Here is a 24,635-nt window from a genome sequence, read left to right as displayed (position 1 = left end):
CCCCGCACAGGCCAGCGTCACCTGTTCAGTTGTTATCTGGAGTTCCCCTTTAACTTCCACCCTGCCACCAACTAACCTGGTCGTTTTCGTTATACAGTGGGTACTCATTGATCGGATTCCTGGGCTTCATTTGGTCTTCGAAGTATACCATCCGATAAGTCTGAGAGCTCTTTAAGAAGCTGGTCACCCAGTCCGAGGCTTCATCTCCGCAGTCCCTGCCCTGGACCTCATTGCCGTGAACCCTAAAAAGACAATAGAGTCATGTGATTTAACGGAAGCATAGAAAAATGGAGGCGCCGTTATATGCCAGCTGCATTCTCGGGGCCGTAATGGAAGGTCGGATCTGAAGATGAAAATCAATATCTGACTGGCTCTTGTGGGCACTGTCACACATTTTCCATCATATAGCTCTATAATAAAACAGTTAGCTCCACCTAGTGGAACTTTTATCATTTAAAGAGCTCCTGTTGGCAGGATCAACCCCATTGAGCCAACTGTACTGCCTTGTAGGGTTGATACTGTTCATTAAAACTATATCTTTCTTGTGAAAATTGGTTGTTGTGTTCCTGTGAAAAAAGACTTTAAGGGCTCGTTCACACGTACGTTTTTTGCGTTCCGTATACGGTCCATATACAGAACCATCCATTTCAATGGTTCTGCAAAAAAACGGAATGTACTATGCATTCCGTATTTCCGTTTTTCCGTTCCGTTCAAAGATAGAACATGTCCTATTATTGCCCGCAAAACCATTCAAGTCAATCGGTCTGCAAAAAAACGGACCACATACTGGATGTACTTCGTATGTCTTCCGTATCCGTTCTGGTTTTGCGGAACCATCTATTGAAAATTTTATGTCCAGCCCAATTTTTTCTATGTAATTACTGTATACTGTATATTCCATGCGGAAAAACGGAACCGAACCGGAAACACTACTGAAAGAAAAATGGAAAAACTGATCAGGGAAAAATGGCCCGCAAAACACTAAAAAAGCCATACGGTCGTGTGAACGAGCCCTAAGGCTAGGTTCACATCACGTTTTTGTCCCATGCTTAAGGGCTCGTTCACACGATCGTTGGTGTCTCGTACCTGTATACACGGGCACCGTTCCATTGTCATTCCGCATCACGGATGCGGACCCATTCATTTCAATGGGTCCGCAAATCCGGAGATGCGGAACGGAAAAATGATACAAATAGGTTATCGTCGTAATCGAACTGATATGGAGAATAATAGGAACTGGTCAGTTTTACCACACTGCAAATGCCGTAAAAACAAAACCCGTAAAACTGGCAGAGTTGCATTTTTTTTTTCCAATTCCACCGCATTTGGAATTTTTTTTCAGCGTCCCAAGAAATTGTATGCAACAGTAAATTGTACCATTAGAAAGCACAACTTGTTTTACAAAAAGACAGGCGGCTATCTGAATGTAAAAATAAAATTGTTATGGTTCTGGGAAGGCAGGGAGTGAAAAACGAAAACCCAAAAATGAAAAAAGATAATTAAAAAGGATTCAAGGGGGTGAAAAGTTGGTTAAGTGTGTTTGGAGTTCGGGTAAAGGCATGGTCCCTTGACCAGAAAAGCTGAAGGGCATCACAAGACTACAGACAGTGAGTGATATCTGTTTGTGGAGACAATGCTCATCTTAAAACCTCTGAGGGGTGAAATATATGATCTGTGGAAAGTCTGTAGAAGCATCTCCATATCTCTGGCTGATGAGAGTGTTCTGAGGGAGGAATTCATTATGTTAAAGAAATCTTGTCCAGCCCAGGAAAGACTGGGAGACATGCCACCAGTCCAGTGTAGCAGGTATGATGCTAGCGTCTCAACAGTTCTGGGGCCCAAGCCCCAATGAATATGGCCCAGTTCTCTAAATCGCCTCCCAGGTGATGTCTCCTACGATGTAGATCTTCTCTCTCATCATCTTCTCCATTCGGTCCGGACATCTTCTCTCAGCCGCCTCGTCTCTGCAGAGTGTGACACACAGACATCTTAGCTTCCCCACATTTCTATCATCATCCCCCAACCTGGAGTCCCCCACAGTGTTATCCTGCTGCTCGCTGTGCTCCCCAATACCGCCAAAAACTATCCTGAAGAAAAAGGAGTGCCCCCATAGTAATAGTGCTCCTCATAGTCCTACCAATAGTAATTACCTTCTAAAATGCCCTCCTTAGTAATACTGGCCCCTACAGTGCCTCCAACAGTAGTAATGCTCCCCAAGAATGCCCTCATTAGTAGAAGAGCCCTCCAGTATTAATAATACCCTCACAGAGCCCCCAGTAGAAATAAGGCCCCCTATTGTTCCCCCAGTCGTAATAAAGCTCTCTACAGACCCCTCAGTAGTAATAAGGCCCCCATAGTGCTCTTAGTAGAAATAAGCCCCTCCTATAGAGCCCCCAGTAGTAATAAGAACGCCTAATGTCCCCTGGATTTATAATACCCCTACAGTGCCCCCAGTATTTATAATGCCCCCTCCAGTGCCCCCTGAAGTTATATTCCTCCCTCCACCATACAGTCCCATGTAAATAACATCACACCATCTCTCCAGCCCCCTCCAATATACAGTCCCATGTAAATAACATCACCCCCTCCCCAGCCGCCTTCAACATATAATCCCTTGTAAATAATATCACCCCCTCCCCAGCAGCCTCCAACATGCAATCTCATGTAAACATCACCCCCTCAACATTCATTGCCATGTAAATAACATCATTTTCCTCCCACCATCCACCTTCAATATACAGTCCCATGTAAATAACATCACTCCCTCACACAGCCACCAACATACAGTCCCATGTAAATAACTTCACTGCCTCCCCCGTCCCCTCTGACCCTTAGTCCCATGTAAATAACATCACTCCCTCCCCCAGCTGCCTTCAACATACAGTCCTGTGTAAATAACATCACTCCGTCCCACAGCCACCATCAACATACTGTACCATGTAAGGCTACTTTCACACTAGCGTTCGGAGCGGATCCGTCTGATGTTTCATCAGACGGATCCGCTCCGATAATGCAGGCGTTCGCATCCGTTCAGAACGGATGCGTCTGCATTAAAACTTAGAAAATTTTCTAAGTGTGAAAGTAGCCTGAGCGGATCCGTTCAGACTTTACATTGAAAGTCAATGGGGAACGGATCCGCTTGAAGATTGAGCCATATAGTGTCATCTTCAAGCGGATCCGCCCCCATTGACTTACATTGTAAGTGTGGACGGATCCGCTCGCCTCCGCACGGCCAGGCGGACACCCGAACGCTGCAAGCAGCGTTCAGGTGTCCGCTCACTGAGCGGAGCGGAGGCTGAACGCTGGCAGGCGGATGCATTCTCAGCGGATCCGCCTCCACTGAGAATGCATTGGGGCCAGACGGATGCGTTCGGGGCCGCTCGTGAGCCCCTTCAAACGGTGCGCACGAGCGGACACCCGAACGCTAGTGTGAAAGTAGCCTAAATAACATCACTGCCTCCCCCGTCCCCTCCGACATACAGTCCCATGTATATAATATCACTCCCTCCCACAGCTGCCTCCAATATACAGTCCTGTGTAAATAACATCACCCTGCCCCAGCCCCCTCCAACATACAGTCCCATGTAAACAACTTCCCTCACTTCAGCCCTAACATACAGTCCCAGTTAAATAACACAGAGTATTGCTCTGCCTCTCCCTTTACTTACCTCTCCTCATGTAGCAGACATTACCACAGCTTCTTCCCCCAGGACTTCTCCTCTTCACCACAGTCCTCTCCTGCACTGGTCACATGATGGTGACATCATAGCAGGTCCTTCTCAACCACTGCCTGTTTTACTGGTCACATGACCTGTGATGTCACCACAGGTCCTTCAGCTCTTCCAGTGCATTAGATTTAATTGTATTGCCCTCCTGAGGACTGCAATACGGTTGTATCTAGCAGGCAGGACATTCAGGGTCTGGGACAAAATATCAGGGTGCAAGGCCCCGAATGTTTTAACCTATCAAAGCCCCTGATCTATGGTGGGGTGTAAGTATCTGTAAGAGGAAGCAATTAGCCCGTTACAGCTTGTAGGACGACTAAGGACCCAGTGAAATTTCGAGTCCAACCCATCATCAGGGAGGGAGCACATGAACTTGGTAATGAAGCTCTTGGCTTGGAGGGATGAGAATAAGGGAAAAGTGGTAGTGGGGGGTATTTCTACTGTAATGTCTGGACAGGGAGTAACGATTTCTTATTTAGAACTACGAAATGTACAACTGAGTGAAGGCCACGTCTGAACTAGGGATAAAAGATGGGGGTGGGGCGGCCATCATGGAAAGCTGAGTGAGAGCATCTGTCAGCAGTTTTGTTCCTATGACACTGGCTGACCTGTTACATGTGTGCTCGGAAGATGAAAGCATCTATGTTGGTCCCATGTTCATATGTGCCCGCATTGCAGAGAAAAAACGATGTTGTAATATATGCAAATGATCCTCTAGGAGCAACGGGGGCGTTGCCGTTACACCTAGAGGCTCTGCTCTCTCTGCAACTGCCGCGCCCTCTGCACTTTGACAGGATCAGGCAGTGTAAACGTGACCATGCCTACTTGGCCCAGTCAGTCAAAGTGCAGATGGTGCGGCTGTTGCAGAGAGAGTAATGCCAACGACCCCGTTGCTCCTAGAGGCTCATTTGCATATATTAAAACATCCTTATAAGCAGTTTGTTGAAAATTAAGACGAGAAACATGGAGGAGTCGGATTTGGTCTAATGCCATATCTGTGTGAAACGAATAAAAGAGACTTTTATTCTTGATGAGAGTGAGGGCTTCAGTGTACATATAGGCAGGGCTTAGCTTCCCAGCGCTGGCCATTCCTCTCGGTGGACGGAAGCCCTAATTTGCTCAAAGTGGGTTCTCCGGGAATTATTTAAAATGGCCGCCAGCAGCCTATTCTAGAATGTGAGGAGGACTAGTTGACTCCAAAGCTGCCTAGGGGGTGAGGGGGCGAGGCCTCATTATACACTGCTCTAGGATAGATGGTAATGGTACGATCCTGCCTATGATATGTCATAATGGCTGAGCAGCCTGACAGGAACACTCACCAATATATGTAGTGAGGCCCCAGCCCCTCACCTCCTTAGGCAGCTCTACAAGTGGAGGAAACCAGTCCTCCTCACATTCTAGGACAGGCTGCTGGCGGCCATTTGAAATAATTCCTGGAGAACCCCAAAAGTCTTATTTCTCGGGAACGCTGCAACTCATATTCACAAGACAGGTATCATTGTAATCAGCAGGATCAAGCCTACTAGGCGGACTAGCTGGTTTATTAGTGTTGATTCAGCAGATAGGTGCTCTTTAACGACAGGGGATTTGGAGCTCTGTTTCTGGAAAACGTGTCAGTGCCCCGTGTCTGGTATGCAGCCTTTATATACATATATATACATCCCATACTTCTAGAAAAAAAAAGTCTAATTTTGGACATCCCATTTAATATTTCCCCTAGCCCCTTAGTCTCAGACAAGAAGAGGACAGGGGAGCCCGAGGTCTGGTACTGTATGGCCTCATGGTTTCTTTCACCTACTTGCATGTAAAAATTGCATTCCTTGTAGGGAGCTTCAGTGGGATTTGGAGATCATCCGCTTCTGGGGCGCTAAGGGTTAAGTGGCCTTTGCCGTAGGTCGCCGTTATCAGCACCATTCGTGGCTCCTGCCGTGCTGTAACATGGACTTTGTCCTCCTTTACAACAAGCCAATGCCTGGAATGAAAAGAGTTTTAATCAGGTATTAGGTCTCATACACGTCCATTACATACCTGTCAGTCACGCCAGTGTGCTTCTATTCTGAGAAGAAGAAGGACCTGCCCGGCCATGGCCACAGAAAAGTTCCTCTCAATCACTGCGGCTGGACCCGTGCCGTGGGCACAGCTCATGTGCCCAAGAGCTCACTATCACATGGGGGGTGCTGTAATATACTGCTTTTCTCTATGTACATATTCAGGAAGGAGATCAAGGGATCTTAAAAAATAAAAATATTTTTTTTTCCCTGGAATAGCGCCACCCTTGTCCATGGCTGTTTCTGGTATTGCAGCTCATCCGCACTCATAAAAAAAAATTAAAAATTTACTTTTTTCCCCCATTTTGGGGAAGAGGTAGGAACACGGTGAAAGCTTTGACTTTTCTCTTCAGTTGAACCGAACTGTGTGACAGCTACTTCCTGTCAGCCATATTAGTTCACAGGGCTACTTCCTCTGTCACTCAGTCACCGACAGGCTCCTCCCCCTCCCTCCCTTAGGGCTGTTTCACACGCGATCCTCCGTTCTGGACACTGCTTGTCTCTTACAGGAGCGCACAGCATTATACTGATTTATAACGCTGTGTGCCTCTGCATGACCTTTCTTCTACAGAATTATAGTGACAGCTGTATGTCACTATGATTCTGTATCAATAAGATCCTGCAGATCTCGAAAAAGACTTTGCTGTCGAAACATTGCTATTTGTTTCGGTGTTAATAAACACAAAATTGGATTCAAGACTGGGAGTGCTGCGGTTTTCCATAATTATTTTTTAATAAGATCATGCAGAGGCACGCAGCATTATAAATCAGTACAATGCCGTGCAGGACGAGCAGTGTCCAGAACGGAGCATCACGCTCACACACGGAGTGTGATTCCCGCACTGTACATGCTCGTGTGAGAGCCCTGCCTGGTAATCAGTAATCTGTAGAGTCGACCATATACGAGGTAGTTGCCGGCCGAACGCTTATTTGGCCGACAGCTATCTCTACCGATCCTCCCATACCTGTGCCGAGCCGAGCATGCATGTGCAGAGGTGAGAAAGCTGCTGCCAGACACCTCCAACAGAGGTTTATCTCCTGAAAACATAAGGATGGGGCAGTTGAAATCCAACATGCCCTATCCTTATCTCCTCCTACATCATCTGTCAGGGAAGAGTCGGGAGGCCTCCATAGACATTAGAAATACGCCGGGCGCCTGGTAGGCTACGGAAAAAAGGGGAGACCTCCAGAGAGCAGCATTTAACTGTACCATGCAGTCAGGGGGTGGGGCAAAGAACAAAAAAAAATAGGCGCAGTGCCACACAAAAGGGGCGGGCCTTTAAAAAGGGGGCATGGCGATGCAAAAAAATAAATAAATAAATTCCAGGGGTGCGCTGCTCGCACTACAGCCCCCATTCTCCTGAATGACAATTGACAACTGGTGGGCTTATTTCATTCAACCCATGAGGACTTTTGAAGAGGTTCTGCAGCAGCTGATTATTCGAGTTCATCACGTGTAAAACACAAGGCCTTATAATTGGCTGAAAGGTGTAAATTATCCTACAGGTTACCCGAGCCTGCTTGGCGTATAGACTCCTGCCTGCCGCGTGACCCCGAAGGCGCAGAGATTAACCCTTAAAAAAAACTCCCTTTATTTATAGCTGCCCACAATTGGGTGCATGTTATGCTGACTATACGTGATCGCAGTAAGATAATCATGTGATTGCCTAATCCTTCCTCAGGCTCCCGGTTTGCCTCCAGTATTTATCCTGTGGATTTTGTTTGCTGCAGACACGAGGCTCTAAAGAGGGCAAATGACAATCAGTCAATGCCGAACACTTAAAGGGATTCTGTCACCAGATTTAACCCTATTAAGCTAGCGGACATTAGCGATGTGCTAAGGATAAGAGAATAAGCCCTACTTGCTTAATTGAGAGACCTTGTATGTTCTTCAAAGTGGAGATTTCAAACGTCTTTATGGTTGTAAAAACTGTTCAAGCAACTAGAAATGCTTGCTGCCAGTAAATGGACTTTTGCATTATATTCAAAATGGCCGTCTGAAACTTTCAATGTATTTATTCTGCGCCATCCCTAGAAGGAAACGCCTGGCTACCAGCGGGAACACAGTGCTACGCCCCCTTGTAGAGTGGAAAAAGTTAAGGCCATCCTTCTTATGCAAAATAATTTATTACCGTTGTGCCAATACTGAAGTTGTTGCCGCTGTTAAAAAGCCGGCGCGGCCCCTCCTGTATACAGATGAACCTAGGAGGCGGGCCAACGCGAAAAAGAGCTTGACGTGCGCACGCTTAAGACATGGTGAGAGCAGGAACACGAGCGACCATGGCGGAGAGAGATGCTGAACGGTCACCGGAGATCATGCTGGACCACGTGGAGGAGATGTCCCTTACCCCCCCTTCCCCCGCGTTGTGACCACGCCCGCTACCGTAGTGACCGAGGACAAAGCAGAGCTCCAGGCCGGTGTCCGTGCGTTGTTGGATCGCCACTGGAGGGAGCGAGGAGTGGATCCTCCACCTAGGCCACCTGCTTACACCACAGGTCAGCCACCCGCCGTTAAACCAGCTTATTCTGCCCCCTCTTTTGCCGAAAGGTCCGGTCAGGACCAGGTCGTACCCACACTAACCCCGATTGCGGTACCAAGGGGAGAGTTATGGCCAGCGGCTTCTCACGCCAAACTTTGGGCTAAACTATCGTCCAAAATTAAAACAGCCCGACTCACGCGGACCCATGCGTGTAAAAAATACAACGAGGGTCTGACACACAAATTAATGGATGAACCCTTAGAGCATGTCCCAGTAAGGAGACTAGGCCGGGTCCTCTCTTTTTACAAGCGAAGGGGGTTCGGCTTTATCAGAGACCTGGAAACAAACAGAGATTATTATGTAAATCGCAGGTCTGTAAAAAGGAAAGAGCTCCCCAGTGGGCTCCATAGCCTCTATGTCAATGAGGTGGTGGAGTTTACCCCAGCAGAGGGCACCCGTGGGCCATATGCCACTGCAGTGATACGACCCGGGCAGCCATTTCAGTCCTGGGAAGTTACTAAAGACCCTGACCCCGGAAGTGAGGAGGAACCAGAGAGATCATGTACCCCCATGCAGCCGACCGAAAAATATGTACCCCCTGCGCCTAATCAGTGTCAACTAGCCACTGGGTTTGCTGGCACCAATATTCTGTGGCAACCAGCCATAGCTACCAGGGATCCTGAGGACCACCCCAGACCCAAGCTTATACAAAAACGGCATAATCTGAGCCGACGCATGTTCAGACTGCAGGTCATGAATGTGTGCGACGCCTGCTACAGTTGACTGTATAATCCGGTGAGGAAACTCCTAGGAACTCTGCTATATCTGTAGCAGTACCAAGAGAGATATGGCCTACAGAAAACTCCAGCAGTAGACAGAAACAAACGGCCTTGGTCATGCCAGCAATATTTGAGGAACCCGCTGGTGGGTCGGAGCCCATTACAAAAAAAAAATCCTCAAGCTTTCACATACCTATTTTTGGGCTGGAGCCTCCAGCTTCTGCAAAGAAATTCGCCCTGGAGGTCCTTCCTGAATGGTCTCCGGATGAGTATGATTCTGGCAGCCCCCTGGATACTGATGTCCCTTGATCACCAGATCCTTACCCTTAAAGGGTTTCTGTCACCCCGCAAAACTCTTTTTTTTTTTTTTGGATAGTTAGATTCCTCATAGTGCGATATAGGAGAATATAATGCTCTTACTTACTTTCATGCGGCCGATTCTTTATAAAACGAACTTTTATAATATGTAAATGAGGGCTCTACCAGCAAGTAGGGCGTCTACTTGCTGGTAGCTGCTGCAGAAATCCGCCCCCTCGCCGTGTTGATTGACAGGGCCAGCCGTGATCTCCTCCTCCGGCCAGCCCTGTCAGTAATTAAAAAATCGCGCGCCTCGCGTCATTCGGCGCAGGCGCTAAGAGATGAGGAGGCTCGTCTCCTCAGCACTACCTCAGTGCGCCTGCGCCGATAACGTCTTCTCTTTCGGTGATGTCATCGGCGCAGGCGCACTGAGGGAGTGCTGAGGATACGAGCCTCCTCATCTCAGAGCGCCTGCGCCGAATGACGCGAGGCGCGCGATTTTTTAATTACTGACAGGGCCGGCCGGAGGTGGAGATCACGGCTGGCCCTGTCAATCAACACGGCGAGGGGGCGGATTTCTGCAGCAGCTACCAGCAAGTAGACGCCCTACTTGCTGGTAGAGCCCTCATTAACATATTATAAAAGTTCGTTTTATAAAGAATCGGCCGCATGAAAGTAAGTAAGAGCATTATATTCTCCTATATCGCACTATGAGGAATCTAACTATCCAAAAAAAAAAAAATGAGTTTTGCGGGGTGACAGAAACCCTTTAAGTAGGCCGGTTGGCCAATGCTAAACATGGAGCAAGAGACATTGTTGCTAGGGGGACTCTAATGTTTGCTGTTGCTAAGTGGTGGTTCCCCAAACCGCTTGAGAGGCCTCTACCAAGGACTCCGCTATTTCTTCAATATCCCAGTTGCACCTTGTTTTTGTGACTTTTATTCCCCTTTTCCCCCCTTCTCAGGTTGTCTGGGACTCTAAACTAAAAAGTTTTATGCAACGTTCAAGAAATGTACCCAACAACTTCTGCACTATTGGATTGCAAAATATTTATACCCCAAATCAGGGATGGACTTTGTCTCATGACTATGCCATGGACTGTATTGCACCTATGTGAGATCACCGCCCTTTTTGTCCCTGTCAAGCACTGAAGATTACAACGCCCAATTACCCTTTTTTCGCCATGAGAGCAGAAACCAAGACAAATGTATATGTGATGATGCCTAAGATGTATTGTTATGCTTAACCCTTTTCTTATAGGTTATCGAAGTGACATAATAGTACTTTACAATGATTGTGTGCATATTTGTGGTTGCGGTGTATGTTTTATATCTTCAAGGTGACAGCGTCGAGATCCACAGCATCTATCAAGGCAAACATCCAAGACGACGTATCTTTAAGCAGTGGGGAATGCAGTGTCCCACTTATGTGTGTATAAGTGGTCCCCTTAAAGGGAATCTGTCATCAACTTTATGCTGCCCATATTAAAGGCAGAATAAAGTAGAGACAAGTGAGTTGATTTCAGTGGTCTGTCATTTAAAAGTAAGTGGTTGCAGAGAACCAACATCACAATCATTGCAGACTGGGCCTGGAAAAGAGTCACGGCCACCTGAGAAGAGTCCTGGTTATTCATAAATTCCTGCTACAGCCTGGGAGAAGGAGACGCCCAGTTGAGCCGAACATATGAAGATACCGGAGCCTATACCGGGAGAACGGAGCGGCGCCCAGGGATAATAGTAAGTGCAGGGAGATCCCTCGGCGCCGCTCTACATGTCTGTATGCTTAGTTTAGATTTTTTTTATTCTAGTGAAAGGTCCTCTTTAAACACCTATACCATCAAGGGCACCTCAACTTCCATCTGGCTGGTGTTCCCTGCAATAGTGAGTGCCCTGCAGGATTTATTGCTGTCTTCCCCTCCACTACAGGCCGGCCCAGGGGACAACTGAACTGTGAGTACTACTACCCTCACTCAGCACATCATCACCATTAGGTCTCCTGCACATGACCGTATGGTTTTGCGGTCCATTTTAAATTGATCCGTTTTTCAGTTTTTTTTGTTTCAGTAGTGTTTCCGTTTCCGTTTGGTTTCCGTTTGTGATCTGTTTTTTGCGGATCGCAAACGGAAACGGAAGCATACAATAATGTTGAAACAGTAAGTACATAAAAAAACTGGCCTGGGCATAAAATTTTCAATAGATGGTTCCGCAAAAACTGAACGGATACGGAAGACATACGGATACATTCAGTTTTTTTAGCGGAACTATTGACTTGAATGGAGCCACGGAACGTGATTTGCGGGCAATAATAGGACATGTTCTATCTTTGAACGGAACGGAAATACAGAAACGGAATGCATGCGGAGTACCTTCCGTTGTTTTTGCGGATCCATTGAAATGAATGGTTCCGTATACGCAAAAAACGGAATGTAAACGGAAAAAAAAAAGGTTGGGGGCAAGAGGCCTTACACACATAAAAAAGTGTGACGCTTCCATGAAAATCATGGTGCACAGCGTGGATGAAGAATTGAGAGATGCTTGCAGTGGACATTCAGTAGATGATATGAGCCAGGAAGGGTTAGATTGGGGGAAGGGAGTCGGTGAGGGGAGTGGGACCTTTTTTTCATAATTCTGACCCTTTATGGCCCCAAAATTTAGCTGGTTATTAAAAGTCTTTCCCGCCCTAACAACTCATCACAGCTCTCCAGGACAGGATGTGTAGGTGCTGGGTGGTGGTGGGCTGTGATGACAATGGGGGTCTCTGTGTTCCTGGGTGACGGTCCTGCTTGCACTGTGCATTCATCTCTCTGTCTGTTGTCTGGTTTAAACAGCCCTATTTAAATGGCCTGTTGAGTTATTATGGGGGGTCCTCTATTTGGCCCCCCGATCATTATTCTTGAGTGGCCCTCACTCTATGGGTCCACATATGTGTAATAAGCTCTGCCCATTGGGTATTCATGTGGTTCAATCTGGAGGAGCCCCTGTCTAACAAAAAGGGGTCGTCCAAACTTTTAAGATGTGGAGGAACTTAGCAGCAAGTGATCAATTCCTCTACAGCGCCTCCGCAGGGGAAATGAAGCATTACACCGGACCCATAAAAACCAGTCTGCTGTCTGTGTAATGCACGGATGTGCCTGACCCTTCAGAGTGAGGGGCTCATTTCAGTCCAGCTAATAAATGGGTGTCCTGACCCCCTATAAACTCTATTGAAAACGGGCCAGGCAAAGCATATGTGTACTTTACGTGTTCTGACTTTGCACAACAGTAAATTTAAAGAGGACCTGTCTCCTCTCCTGACATGTCTGTTGTGGTAACTACTTACATTCCCCATGTAATAACAATTCTGGAGCATCTATTCTCATAAATATATGTTGTGCCATTCCTCTATTATTCCTGCTAGAAGTTATGGATGAATTACTAACAGTTTGCAGTAAAGGTCTAGCTGCCAATGTCAGGCTGTGCAGGGACACAACCCCCAACTGGTAACACCCATCTGGACCTTCACTGCAAATTGCTAGTAATTCATTCATAACTTCTAGCATGAATAACAGAGTAATGGCAGAACACAGAGTAATAAGAAGAGTAGTTACTACAACAGGCGTGTCAGGAGAGGGGACGGGTCCTCTTGAAGTTGATGTGCAGTTGAAGGTCGGGTTCCTGGCTGCCACAGCGGCCCTGTTGGCACAATGCCTGTATTGGGGTAGGTAATCATGGGGCTGATCACATGATCAAAGGTCATTAAAGGGGTAATCCAGATTCTGCATAAACTTTTAATATGAGGAATTGATCCAAAAGTATATGTGACAATTCCATGCATTTTAATCCTACGGAGAAATGATATTCATTTAAAGAGGACCTGTCTCCTCTCCTGACATGTCTGTTGTAGTAACTACTTGCACTCCCCATGTAATAACAATTCTGGAGCATCTATTCTTATGTCTCCATGTTGTGCCATCCCTTTAATATTCCTCCTAGAAATGATGAATGAATTTCCAGCAGTCTGCAGTAAGGGTACAGATGGGTGTTACTAGCTAGTGTCCCTGAACAGTCTGACACTGGCAGCACTGATTGGATAGAGTCTGGCTATGTGGGGACATATCCCCAACTGGTAACACCCATCTGTACCCTTACTGTAGACTGCTGGAATATCATTCATAATTGCTAGGAGGAATAATAAAGGAATAGCACAACATAACAGTTCTGGAGCAGCTATTCTTATTACATGGGGAATGCATTTTTTATTAATCAGACATTTCAGGAGAGGTGAAAGGGTCCACTTTAAAGTGGAGAATATCCCAGCCCTTAAAAGGGTTTTTCGAACCTATATCTTAATATAAATCAGCCGAATGAAGGAGTCGGGGCATGGCACGCCCTTTGTGGTGTACAGACACTGTGCTGTACATTTGGTAGTGGAATGGGACTAAGCTGCAGTACCTGGCAAAACCACAACCAAATGTATGGCGCTGTCTGTAGTGAACAGTGAGGGGAGCACAGCCGGGAGTCAGACCCTCACCGACAGATATCAGATATCAATGGGTTATTCTACCAATAGGGTACACTCCATTCACTTCTATGGGGTGTGCAAGAGCAGCGCTCGCCACCTCCATCAGTCTCACAGAAGTGGTCATGGATGAGCACTACCGCTCTGTTCAGGGACTCGGGGACCCCGGATCTGTGAGAGTCCCAGCAGTAGGACCCCCGGTTACCATACATCCTGAGGATAGGTGATAAATGTTGCTTGTAAGAACCTCATGAAGTCAGGCCGTCATAAAATGTTGACACGTAAATCTGCCGCCGCCCCCTCGTAATTTCCTAATCCCCTCACTCTGTCCAGTTTGTGCCGGATTATCAGATTTATCAGGATTATCAAATGCTGGAGTCAAGAGCTCGGACTCCACAGAACAGGTCGCGATTATTCTAACTTCAGTGATACCCTAAGGGGAGCAAGCGTATAGGGGGTGGTTGGAGGGTACGGGTGGTGCGATGGAGCTCTAAGGGGCAGCACTACTGTAAAGGATGCACTAGGGGGCAGCACTACTGTAAGGGGGCAGCACTATTTAAGAGGACACTAAAGGGCAGCAGTACTGTGAGAGCACACTAAAGGGGCAACACTATTGTAAGGGGGCACTAAGGAGCCAGCACTATTATAAAGGCACCAAAGGGGCAGCACTACTGTGAGAGGGCATTAGGTGGCCGCACTATTGTAGGGAGGCACCAAAGGGGCAGCACTACTGTGAGAGGGTATTAGGTGGCCGCACTATTGTAGGGAGGCACTAAAGGGGCAGCACTACTGTGAAGGGACACCAGGGGCAGGCCTACTTTAAGGTGGCAGCACTATTGTAAGGGGACAATAAAGGGGCAGCACTATTCTGAAGGGGCACTAAGGGAGAGCACTATTGTAAGGGGCACTAAAGGGGCAGCACTATTCTGAAGGGGCACTAAGGGAGAGCACTATTGTAAGGGGCACTAAAGGGGCAGCACTATTCTGAAGGGGCACTAAGGGAGAGCACTATTGTAAGGGGCACTAAAGGGGCGACACTTTTGTGAGGTATTCTACTGTGTGGGGTCACTAAGGGGACTGTGCGGGATTAGTCTTGTATAGTAACACATAGGGGGGGTGCTATACGAGCCACTGATACTGTCCCAGATTGGGCATTTCAAAAGTAAGGAGGTATGTGCCGCCAACCAACTGAAGCTCAGACGTGACACTTCCGACACACCTCTCTGAGGACCTGTGGCTCGGACTGACATCTCTTTTTCTGCTACCCAGAGCCACCCATAACAACAACCACTTTTGGCTGGAGGAGTCATCCCCTCCTCTGTGTTAGAGCTCATGCACACTAACGTACCGTATTTTCTTTCCGTGTCCGTTTTTTTTTTTTTTTTTTTGCAGAACCATTCATTTAAAAAAAAAACGGAAGTTACTCTGTGTGCATTTCCTTTCCGTATGTCCGTATTTCCATTCCGCAAAAAAATAGACATGTCCTATTATTGTCCGCATTACAGACAAGGATAGTGCAGCTCTATTAGGGGCCAGCTGTTCCGTGCAGCAAAATACGGAATGCATACGAATGTCATCCGTATTTTTTGCGGATCCGTTTTTTTTGCGGACTGCAAAATACATACGGTCGTGTGCATGAGCCCTTAACAGCCATCTCTTGAACACCCCGCAATCCATCCTGCATGGGGGAAAAAAACATAAGTCTCAAAATTAGATATTAAGGGGCAGGGGCGTACCTAGAGCATTTGGCACCCGGGGCGAACCCTTTGTTTGGCACCCCCCTGTTTGACTTTTTTCAATGTTTTCAATAATATTTATAAATAAAAATAAAACCCCTTAATAAAATAAACCTCTGCACACCCCCTTAACGAAATAAACCCATTAACCCCCCTTAATAAAACCCATTAACCACCCCTTAATAGACCCCTTAACCCTTCCTTAATAAAATAAAAACCTGCACCCCCTTAAAAAAAAATCACTTTCCATCTGCACCAAAAAGAAAAAAAATCCAAATCCCCATCAATAAAATGAACAAATCCTGCACCCCCCCTTAATTACACCCTCTCTTCTCCCCTTAATTACACCCCCTCCCTCCCCACCTTAATTACACCCCCCCTTAATTACACACACACCCCCTAATTACACCCCCTCTCTTCTCCCCTTATTTACACCTCCTCCCTTAATTACACCCCCCCTTAATTACACCCCCTCCCTCCCCACCTTAATTACACCCCCCCCCCTTAATAACACCCCCTCTCTTCTCCCCTTAATTACACCTCCTCCCTTAATTACACCCCCTCCCTCCCCACCTTAATTACACCCCCTCCCTCCCCACCTTAATTACACCCCCTCCCTTAATTACACCCCCCCTTAATTACACCCCCCCCCCCTTAATTACAAACCCCCACTTAATTACACACACACACACCCCTTAATTACAAAATTATTTACTCACATTTTGATGATGCCTCAGGCTCCGTCCGACCGCTGGTAATGGATCCTTCCGCTTCCGTCAGTGTCGTGACGTCATGTTGCGCGCCGCCGCAATAATCCTTCCACAGAAGCCGGCGCCTGGCGGAGTCACGTCGCGGTGCAGCAGTGGATGGAGGGGTGACTCCGTCATGGCACCCCCCTTGTGAGTGGCACCCGGGGCGGGCCGCCCCCCCGCCCCCCCCCCCCTTGGTACGCCACTGTTAAGGGGTATCCCAGCTATTCACATAGAAAATGCCATAAATGTCTGAGAAGTGGCTCTCTGATTGGAGAATGGGGGTCCGGACACCCCCATTGTTATCACCCGCGTTGTGTCAAGTAAAATGTCCAACCGCCAAGGAAAGAGTGAGACAAGCAACTGTGAAGCCCCTCTGTGATAGCCTAGACAGGGGTCACCCATCAGACATTGATGTTATTGGTCGGGATACCCCTTTAATACAAAATATTGAATCCTACAGATATGTAATAGATGTCAATGGTCAGAGTTCCCCTTTAAGTCCAATATAAGTCAGTGGTTACAGTAGTCTCCGGGGGAGTGATCTCCAACCTGCAGCTGTCAGGGCATGCTAGGAGTAGTAGTTTTGCAGGAAGCACAGGTTGGAGTTCAGCACCCCAGGACATGTTATTTCAGGGTGTTGTACCTGTCTCTGAGCTGGCCATTTTTCAGTCCATACTCTCTGCACTCGGCTTCTTGAAGGGGGATTCCTCTAAAGGACTTCACAGGATACAGGAAGAGCTGGGACACTTCACCCACCCTCCTCAGCTGCCTCTTCTTTTTCCTTCTAGATAGCAAGAGCCAGGTGACGGCCATGGATGCCCCCAGGCCCGCTGCCCAGAGCAGGAGAGTGCGGTGCTTGGTGATGGCCTCCATAACTGAGTGCTGGAACTCCGATGAAAGCCAAATATAAAGAGGGCGTCTGAACCCTCCCTTAAAAGATCGAGTGATAGCACATTGAGCTATGAGCGCTGCATAACAAGAATTTGGCTTCTGTCCCAGGAGGAGGATTGCCTTCCCGTCCTCAACTATTTAACTATTTCCTTATGACCATTTAGTCCCGTAAAATGAATTGAAATAAGGGACAGCCCACACCTCTAACCCTGGTTTTTGGGGGGTTCTTGTCTGGTGATAAGTGGGCTACCCTTGGTGGAGATGAGTTTTAAAGTGCAAGACAGGGTTCCCTGAAGTGAGAGGCAATGCAGTACCGTGGTGCAATGACGAGGCCAGGTTTTAGTGCAACAAGTGCACTGTTCTTTACTGCAGCAGTTGGTAGATGGTCACAAAGGCTCTGTACACATTAACCCCTTCCTGACACAGTCATTTTTCACCTTCCTGACAATTTGTTACCCATTTAATTCCTGAATAAAACACCCCATATGTGGTCATAAAGTGCTGTATGGGCACACAGTGGGGCTCAGAAAGAAAGGAGCGCCAGATGGTTTTTGGAGAACAGATTTTGCTGGAATAGTTTTAGAACTTGAGGTATCCCTACAGTGGAAACCCACAAAAAGTGATCCCATTCTGGTAAATAAATCCCCCCCCCCCCCCCCAAACAATTTATCAAGGGGTGTAATGAGCATTCTGACTCCACAGGTGTTTTCCAGAAATAAATGGGCAGCGGATGGTGCAAGTTTTCCACAGATATGCCATTCCTGTGCCCAATTTATGCCACTGTGAAATGTCAGCCCTCAAATTATTATACTGTGCTTCCTGATTGTAGAAACACCCCAGATGTGGCCCTAAATGGTTGCCTGGATTTATGACAGGGCTCAGGAGCAGGGGCATAGATAAAGGTTCATGGGCCCTGGTGCAAGAGTTCAGCTTGGGCCCCCCTTCCCTCAGTGCTTTGTGGCAAGGGGCAGGGAAGCACATAGGCTTCGTGGTGACTGACGCAAAAATTTAAATGCCCCCTAATGCCAAATTCTTGACCTAACCCCTTCCCTCCAGCCAGAGGTGTAACTTGACCAGCATGCACTTTCTATAATACTGGTGTCTTCTTATGTGGCACAAGTCTTTTTGGGCCCATTCAGGCTCCTGGCCCGGTAGCAACTGCACCCCCTATAGCTACGCCCCTGCTCAGGAGTAAAAAAAGCACCATGCACATTGGAGGCCTAATCTGGTGGCTTACACAGTTTTGGCTGACAATTGCAGAAGTGCTGATAAGAAATAAAAAAAGAGGCCCCCAAGAAGTGACCCCATTTTGGAATACACCCCTCAAGAAATTTTTGAAGGAGTGTAGTCAGCATTCTGACCAAACAGGCGTTTCACAAATTTTAGAAACACTTGGTTGTGAAAATGAAAATGTTAAATTTTATCCAATGAAATATTGCTTTAGGCCCAAATTTATCATTTTCACAAGGGGTAAGAGGAGAAAATCCCCCCCCCCCATTTGTTTCCCATTTTCTCCTGAATACAACACCCCATATGTGCTCGTAAAGTGGGTGAAGAGCGCCATATGGATTTTTGCTAAAATGGTTTTCATGTGCCATGTTGCATTTGAAGAGACCCTGAGGAAACCCCCAAGAAGTGACACAATTTTGGAAACTAACCCCCATCCCCATGGAATTTTTCTAGGGGTGCAGTGAGCATTCTGACTCCACGGGTGTTTTCCAGAAATGAATGTGTGATGGTGATGAGTGATACGCTTCACGGAGATCCCAGGTTTTTTGGGGCAGGTTTCACAGTGATAAATTGTGTCCTTTCGTATCCCCCTTTTGGAACAGACGCGCATCTTTTTTTGGGTCCTTCCCTTCCTTGCTGTTTCGGGGACTTCACCAGGGAAATGTTGACCTGGTACAACAAGGGCACCATAACTTCCCAAAGGAATGGGCCCCTTCCCTTCCTGGTTTTGGAAAATTAGGGCCTTGATCACTTGAAACTGCAGGAATGTTTCCAGGTGTAGATGTAAATAACAAGTACGCAGTGTACATACAGTGTTCAATGGGCACCGCCAGCTTTTTGTGCCACACCTTTGTTTTCTGTGCAGCGCTGGTCCGGCTTTAGAACTGGATCTAGAAGATTAACAACTCCCATGTGCCTATTGTAGTCCAGGATGCAGTCTGGTTTGGGGGTAGTAGTTCTGGTACCTCGTACAGGGGAAGAGGAGGTGCTGTTTTTGTGAACCCCATTTACAAAGGGACTTGCAATCAGTGGTGTGCCCAGGGGGTGGGGGGGGAAATCACGCACGGGTCTCGCGGGAACAGCATCAGTACTCAGAACTGCATCTGCTGGGCGCTGATGGCCGGCTAGTCTCTGCCCCCTAGTGACATCAGTGGCGGGTCACATGACAAACAAGTGACCCGCGCACCGCCAGTGCCACCATTAGGGAGACTTGGAGCAGACATAGGATCTTCTGAGCAAGCCACATGCAGTCAGTAGTGCCAGTAAGTTTTGGGGGTAATGATGGGCTGCTTGGACATACATAAATGAGAGAAATATTAAGTGAAAATAAAATAAAAGTGGAGTGGAGAGATAGAAATAATGTGCAGCCAGCAGGTGAGGTGCTGGTGAAACACATCATAGCAGCCAGCAAGAGAAGGCTGCACAATACTGCATAGCAGATATATACACTCACCTAAAGAATTATTAGGAACACCTGTTCTATTTCTCATTAATGCAATTATCTAGTCAACCAATCACATGGCAGTTGCTTCAATGCATTTAGGGGGGTGCTCCTGGTCAAGACAATCTCCTGAACTCCAAACTGAATGTCAGAATGGGAAAGAAAGGTGATTTAAGCAATTTTGAGCGTGGCATGGTTGTTGGTGCCAGATGGGCCGGTCTGAGTATTTCACAATCTGCTCAGTTACTGGGATTTTCACGCACAACCATTTCTAGGGTTTACAAAGAATGGTGTGAAAAGGGAAAAACATCCAGTATGCGGCAGTCCTGTGGGTAAAGATGCCTTGTGGATGCTAGAGGTCAGAGGAGAATGGGCCGACTGATTCAAGCTGATAGAAGAGCAACGTTGACTGAAATAACCACTCGTTACAACCGAGGTCTGCAGCAAGGCATTTGTGAAGCCACAACACGCACAACCTTGAGGCGGATGGGATACAACAGCAGAAGACCCCACCGGGTACCACTCATCTCCACTACAAATAGGAAAAAGAGGCTACAATTTGCACGAGCTCACCAAAATTAGACTGTTGAAGACTGGAAAAATGTTGCCTGGTCTGATGAGTCTCGATTTCTGTTGAGACATTCAAATAGTAGAGTCCGAATTTGGCGTAAACAGAATGAGAACATGTATCCATCCTCTGATGGCTACTTCCAGCAGGATAATGCACCATGTCACAAAGCTCGAATCATTTCAAATTGGTTTCTTGAACATGACCATGAGTTCACTGTACTAAAATGGCCCCCACAGTCACCAGATCTCAACCCAATAGAGCATTTTTGGGATGTGGTGGAACGGGAGCTTCGTGCCCTGGATGTGCATCCCTCAAATCTTCATCAACTGCAAGATGCTATCCTATCAATATGGGCCAACATTTCTAAAGAATGCTATCAGCACCTTGTTGAATCAATGCCACGTAGAATTAAGGCAGTTCTGAAGGCAAAAGGGGGTCCAACACCGTATTAGTATGGTGTTCCTAATAATTCTTTAGGTGAGTGTATATATATATATATATATATATATATATATTGTGGGGATTCGCTCTGGTAGGCAGGGTAAGCGGACGCAGTACAGAGGCAAAAACAAGGTTGTAAACCAAAGTTCAGTGTTTATTCTCACACAGAAAGAAAACAAGCCAAAAGTAAGTGTTCATTTTTTTTGGTGCCTGTTCACACCACACAAAGTTCACAGTGCAAAAAGACTTCACCTGGTCAGCAGATGATTTTCACCCACAGTCCGCAGCAGGCTTTAGAGGCCTGTTTCCCCAGCCTATGGCTCTCACAAATAAATGTCTCAGTGTCTCAAACCACAGACTCCTCAGCTCCTCTGCCATGGAGGATAATCCACACCCAGCTGAGCTGCTGGCTGGGTTTTTAAACCCCAGCCCAAAACCTGGCCTGGACGTGGGGAACAGCCACCCACCCTGCTCTTTGGCTGCTCCCAATAAGAACCGGCCCGGATCGGCTTTTCAGCCACACTAAGAATAAACAGTGTCAGCAAGCACTAGCTGCGGCTGACACATTAAATAACCGGTTCTTATCTCACCGAGGCCAGGAACCTCGGTGACACGTACCTTCCGTCAATGACGGACCCTTGCGCCTTCCTACATACCTCCCCCCTTTGTTCAACCCTGAGGGGGTGAACACACGCCAGACAGTGTACTCGGGACAGGGCATCCGCGTTTCCCTGTAACCGGCCTGCCCTGTGTTCTACTGTGAACTTAAAGTTTTGCAGCGATAAGAACCACCTGGTGACCCGAGCATTCCTCTCTTTGGCCTGGCTCATCCACTTGAGAGGGGAGTGATCGGTCACCAGACGGAATTTCCTCCCCAACAGATAATAGCGGAGAGACTCGAGTGCCCACTTGATGGCCAGGCACTCTCTCTCCACTATACTGTACCGGGTCTCCGCTGGAGTGAGCTTACGGCTGAGGAAGACAACGGGATGCTCCTCCCCGTTGACTTCCTGAGACAGTACCGCACCGAGGCCCACTTCGGAGGCATCAGTCTGTACCACAATTTTTCTCTTGAAGTCGGGCGTCACCAAAACCGGGGACCCACACAGTGCCGACTTCAAAGCGGAGAAAGCCTCTTCCACCTGGTCATTCCAGCGGACTATCACGGACTTACGTCCCTTTAAGAGCCCTGTCAACGGAGCCGCTAAAGTGGCAAAATGGGGGACAAACCTCATGTAATAGCCCACCATTCCCAGGAACGACTTTATTTGTCTAGAGGTGGCAGGTCGGGGCCAATTCCGTATCGCCTCTATCTTGCTCACTTGGGGTTTGATGACTCCGCGCCCAATGACATACCCAAGGTATTTAGTCTCCTCTAACCCTATCGCACATTTCTTTGGGTTAGCCGTTAGCCCCGCCTTTCGAAGGGAGTCCACTACGGCCTGTACTTTGGGCAGGTGACTTTCCCAGTCTGTACTGTGGATGATAATATCGTCCAGGTAAGCCGAGGCGTACCGCCGATGTGGACGAAGTACAATGTCCATTAGACGTTGGAAAGTGGCGGGGGTGCCATGCAGGCCAAAGGGTAACACTTTATACTGGTACAGCCCCTCTGGTGTAATGAAGGCAGTTTTCTCTTTGGCAGCCTCCGTCAAGGGTACCTGCCAGTACCCTTTGGTGAGGTCCAGAACCGAAAAATACCTGGCTTGACCTAATTTCTCAATTAGTTCATCCACCCGAGGCATTGGATATGCATCGAACTTTGATATCTCGTTTAATTTCCGAAAATCGTTACAAAATCGTAACGACCCATCTGGCTTGGGAATTAAGACTATAGGACTAGCCCACTGACTTTTAGACTCCTCAATGACATCCAGCCGCAACATGAGTTGCACTTCCTCCGAGATGGCTTTTCGCCGAGCCTCGGGTACTCTGTATGGCTTTAACCGGATTTTTGCCTGAGGCTCAGTGACAATGTCATGTTGGATTACGGAAGTGCGTCCAGGGAGGTCTGAGAACACATCCGTGTTCCGACTAACGAACTCCCTGGTTTCCTGAGCCTGTTTAGAGGAGAGGCTGTCAGCAATTTTTATGTTGGCAACCGCTTCCCTCGCATCAGACCTAGGAGCCGGAATCTCTTGTCCAAGAAAGCCCGGCCGCGGACTGTCTTCCGTACAGGTTTCCCTATCCTTCCAAGGTTTTAGCAAATTAACATGGTAAACCTGCTCCGGTTTTCGCCTCCCCGGCTGGTGTACTTTGTAATTTACTTCTCCTATTTTTTCACGTACCTCGTAGGGCCCCTGCCACCTGGCTAGGAACTTACTGTCCACTGTCGGCACCAGAACCAAAACCCGATCACCCGGGTTAAAGTTCCGGACCCGAGCCTGCCGATTATAGATCCGACTCTGGGCTCGGTGAGCGGCCTCCATATGTTCCTTGACAAGAGGCAAAACGGTCTCTATCCGCTGTTGCATCTTAGTAACATATTCCAGGACGCTTTTATGCGGAGTGGGTTGTTGTTCCCACGCCTCTTTGGCTACATCCAACAAGCCACGAGGATGTCTGCCATATAGCAATTCGAAGGGCGAGAACACAGTAGAGGCCTGGGGCACCTCTCGCACTGCGAACATGAGATAGGGCAGAAGAAGGTCCCAATCCTTCCCATCTTTGGTCACCACCCTTTTTAACATGGTTTTTAGAGTTTTATTAAACCTTTCCACCAGTCCGTCCGTTTGAGGATGATACACGGACGTCCGTAACTGTTTTATACACAGCAACTTGCAGAGTTCCCTCATGACCTTGGACATAAAAGGGGTCCCCTGATCAGTCAGGACCTCTTTAGGTAGCCCCACTCGGGAGAACATCTCCATTAGCTCTTTAGCTATAAGTTTTGCTGAAGTATGTCGCAGTGGCACTGCCTCCGGGTACCGAGTAGCGTAATCAAGGACAACCAAGATGTGTTGGTGTCCCCTAGCGGACTTTGGTACAGGACCTACTAGGTCCATAGCGATTCGCTCAAACGGTACCTCAATGATCGGGAGGGGTACCAAGGGACTGCGGAAAAGGTGCTGGGGGCTAGTTGCCTGGCAGGTCGGGCAAGACTTACAGAACTCGTCCACCTTTTTAAACACACTGGGCCAGTAAAACCGTTGTAGTATGCGGTCCTGTGTTTTCTGCATTCCCAGATGACCCCCAAGAACATGCTGGTGGGCTAACTCTAACACGAGTTTGCGATAAGCCTGGGGCACCACCAACTGTTCAACGGATTCACCTCGCAGCTGATTTACCCGATACAACATATCCTGATGAACCACAAAACGGGGAAACACTGATTCTGCCCCTGGTTGTTGTGGTTCACCATCTATTATTAGTACATTTTCCCAGGCTCGGGATAAGGTTGGATCCCGGTGTTGTGCGGTACCAAAATTATCCCCTGAGACATTGAGGTCTGCCAGCTCAGGCCCCGGTGGCGAGTCTTCCATGTCTCCCACCATTACACTTAGCGGGGTTGTTTCCCCCTCTTCCACCGAAGTGGCGGTCACCCCTACCGCGGGACCTTCGGACTCAGGTTCCCAGGGTTCTGGTCTCCCCCCTGAGCCGGGCCATTCTGCTAGGGTTACACCTGTATCATGCGTATTAGTCACTCTCGGAACCGGCCACAGTGCCGTGAAACCCGGGAAGTCTCTCCCTACTATAAGTTCATAGTGGAGGTGGGTTGCAACAGCCACCTCGTGGATCCACCTGCCG

The 24,635-nt window shown here is 47.8% G+C and overlaps 1 protein-coding gene across 1 annotated transcript in view; it reads right to left on the bottom strand.

The window, feature by feature from the left end:
- LOC120999524 (mitochondrial amidoxime-reducing component 1-like) overlaps positions 1-24,635 on the bottom strand; it is a 29,840-nt gene extending 5,205 nt beyond the window's left edge. The window contains exons 1-4 of the mRNA XM_040430462.1: positions 24,630-24,635; positions 16,958-17,196; positions 5,524-5,697; positions 77-242 (exon numbers count right to left, since the gene is read on the bottom strand). Coding sequence (XP_040286396.1) covers positions 77-242; positions 5,524-5,697; positions 16,958-17,187 — 570 coding nt within the window. The 5' untranslated portion in view covers positions 17,188-17,196; positions 24,630-24,635. The remainder of the gene's footprint in view (positions 1-76; positions 243-5,523; positions 5,698-16,957; positions 17,197-24,629) is intronic.

This window comes from Bufo bufo, chromosome 4, assembly GCF_905171765.1.
Source record: "Bufo bufo chromosome 4, aBufBuf1.1, whole genome shotgun sequence".
Lineage (NCBI taxonomy): Eukaryota > Metazoa > Chordata > Amphibia > Anura > Bufonidae > Bufo > Bufo bufo.
The sequence above is the reverse complement of the archived record's forward strand: the minus strand, read 5'-3'. Positions and strand labels throughout refer to the sequence as shown.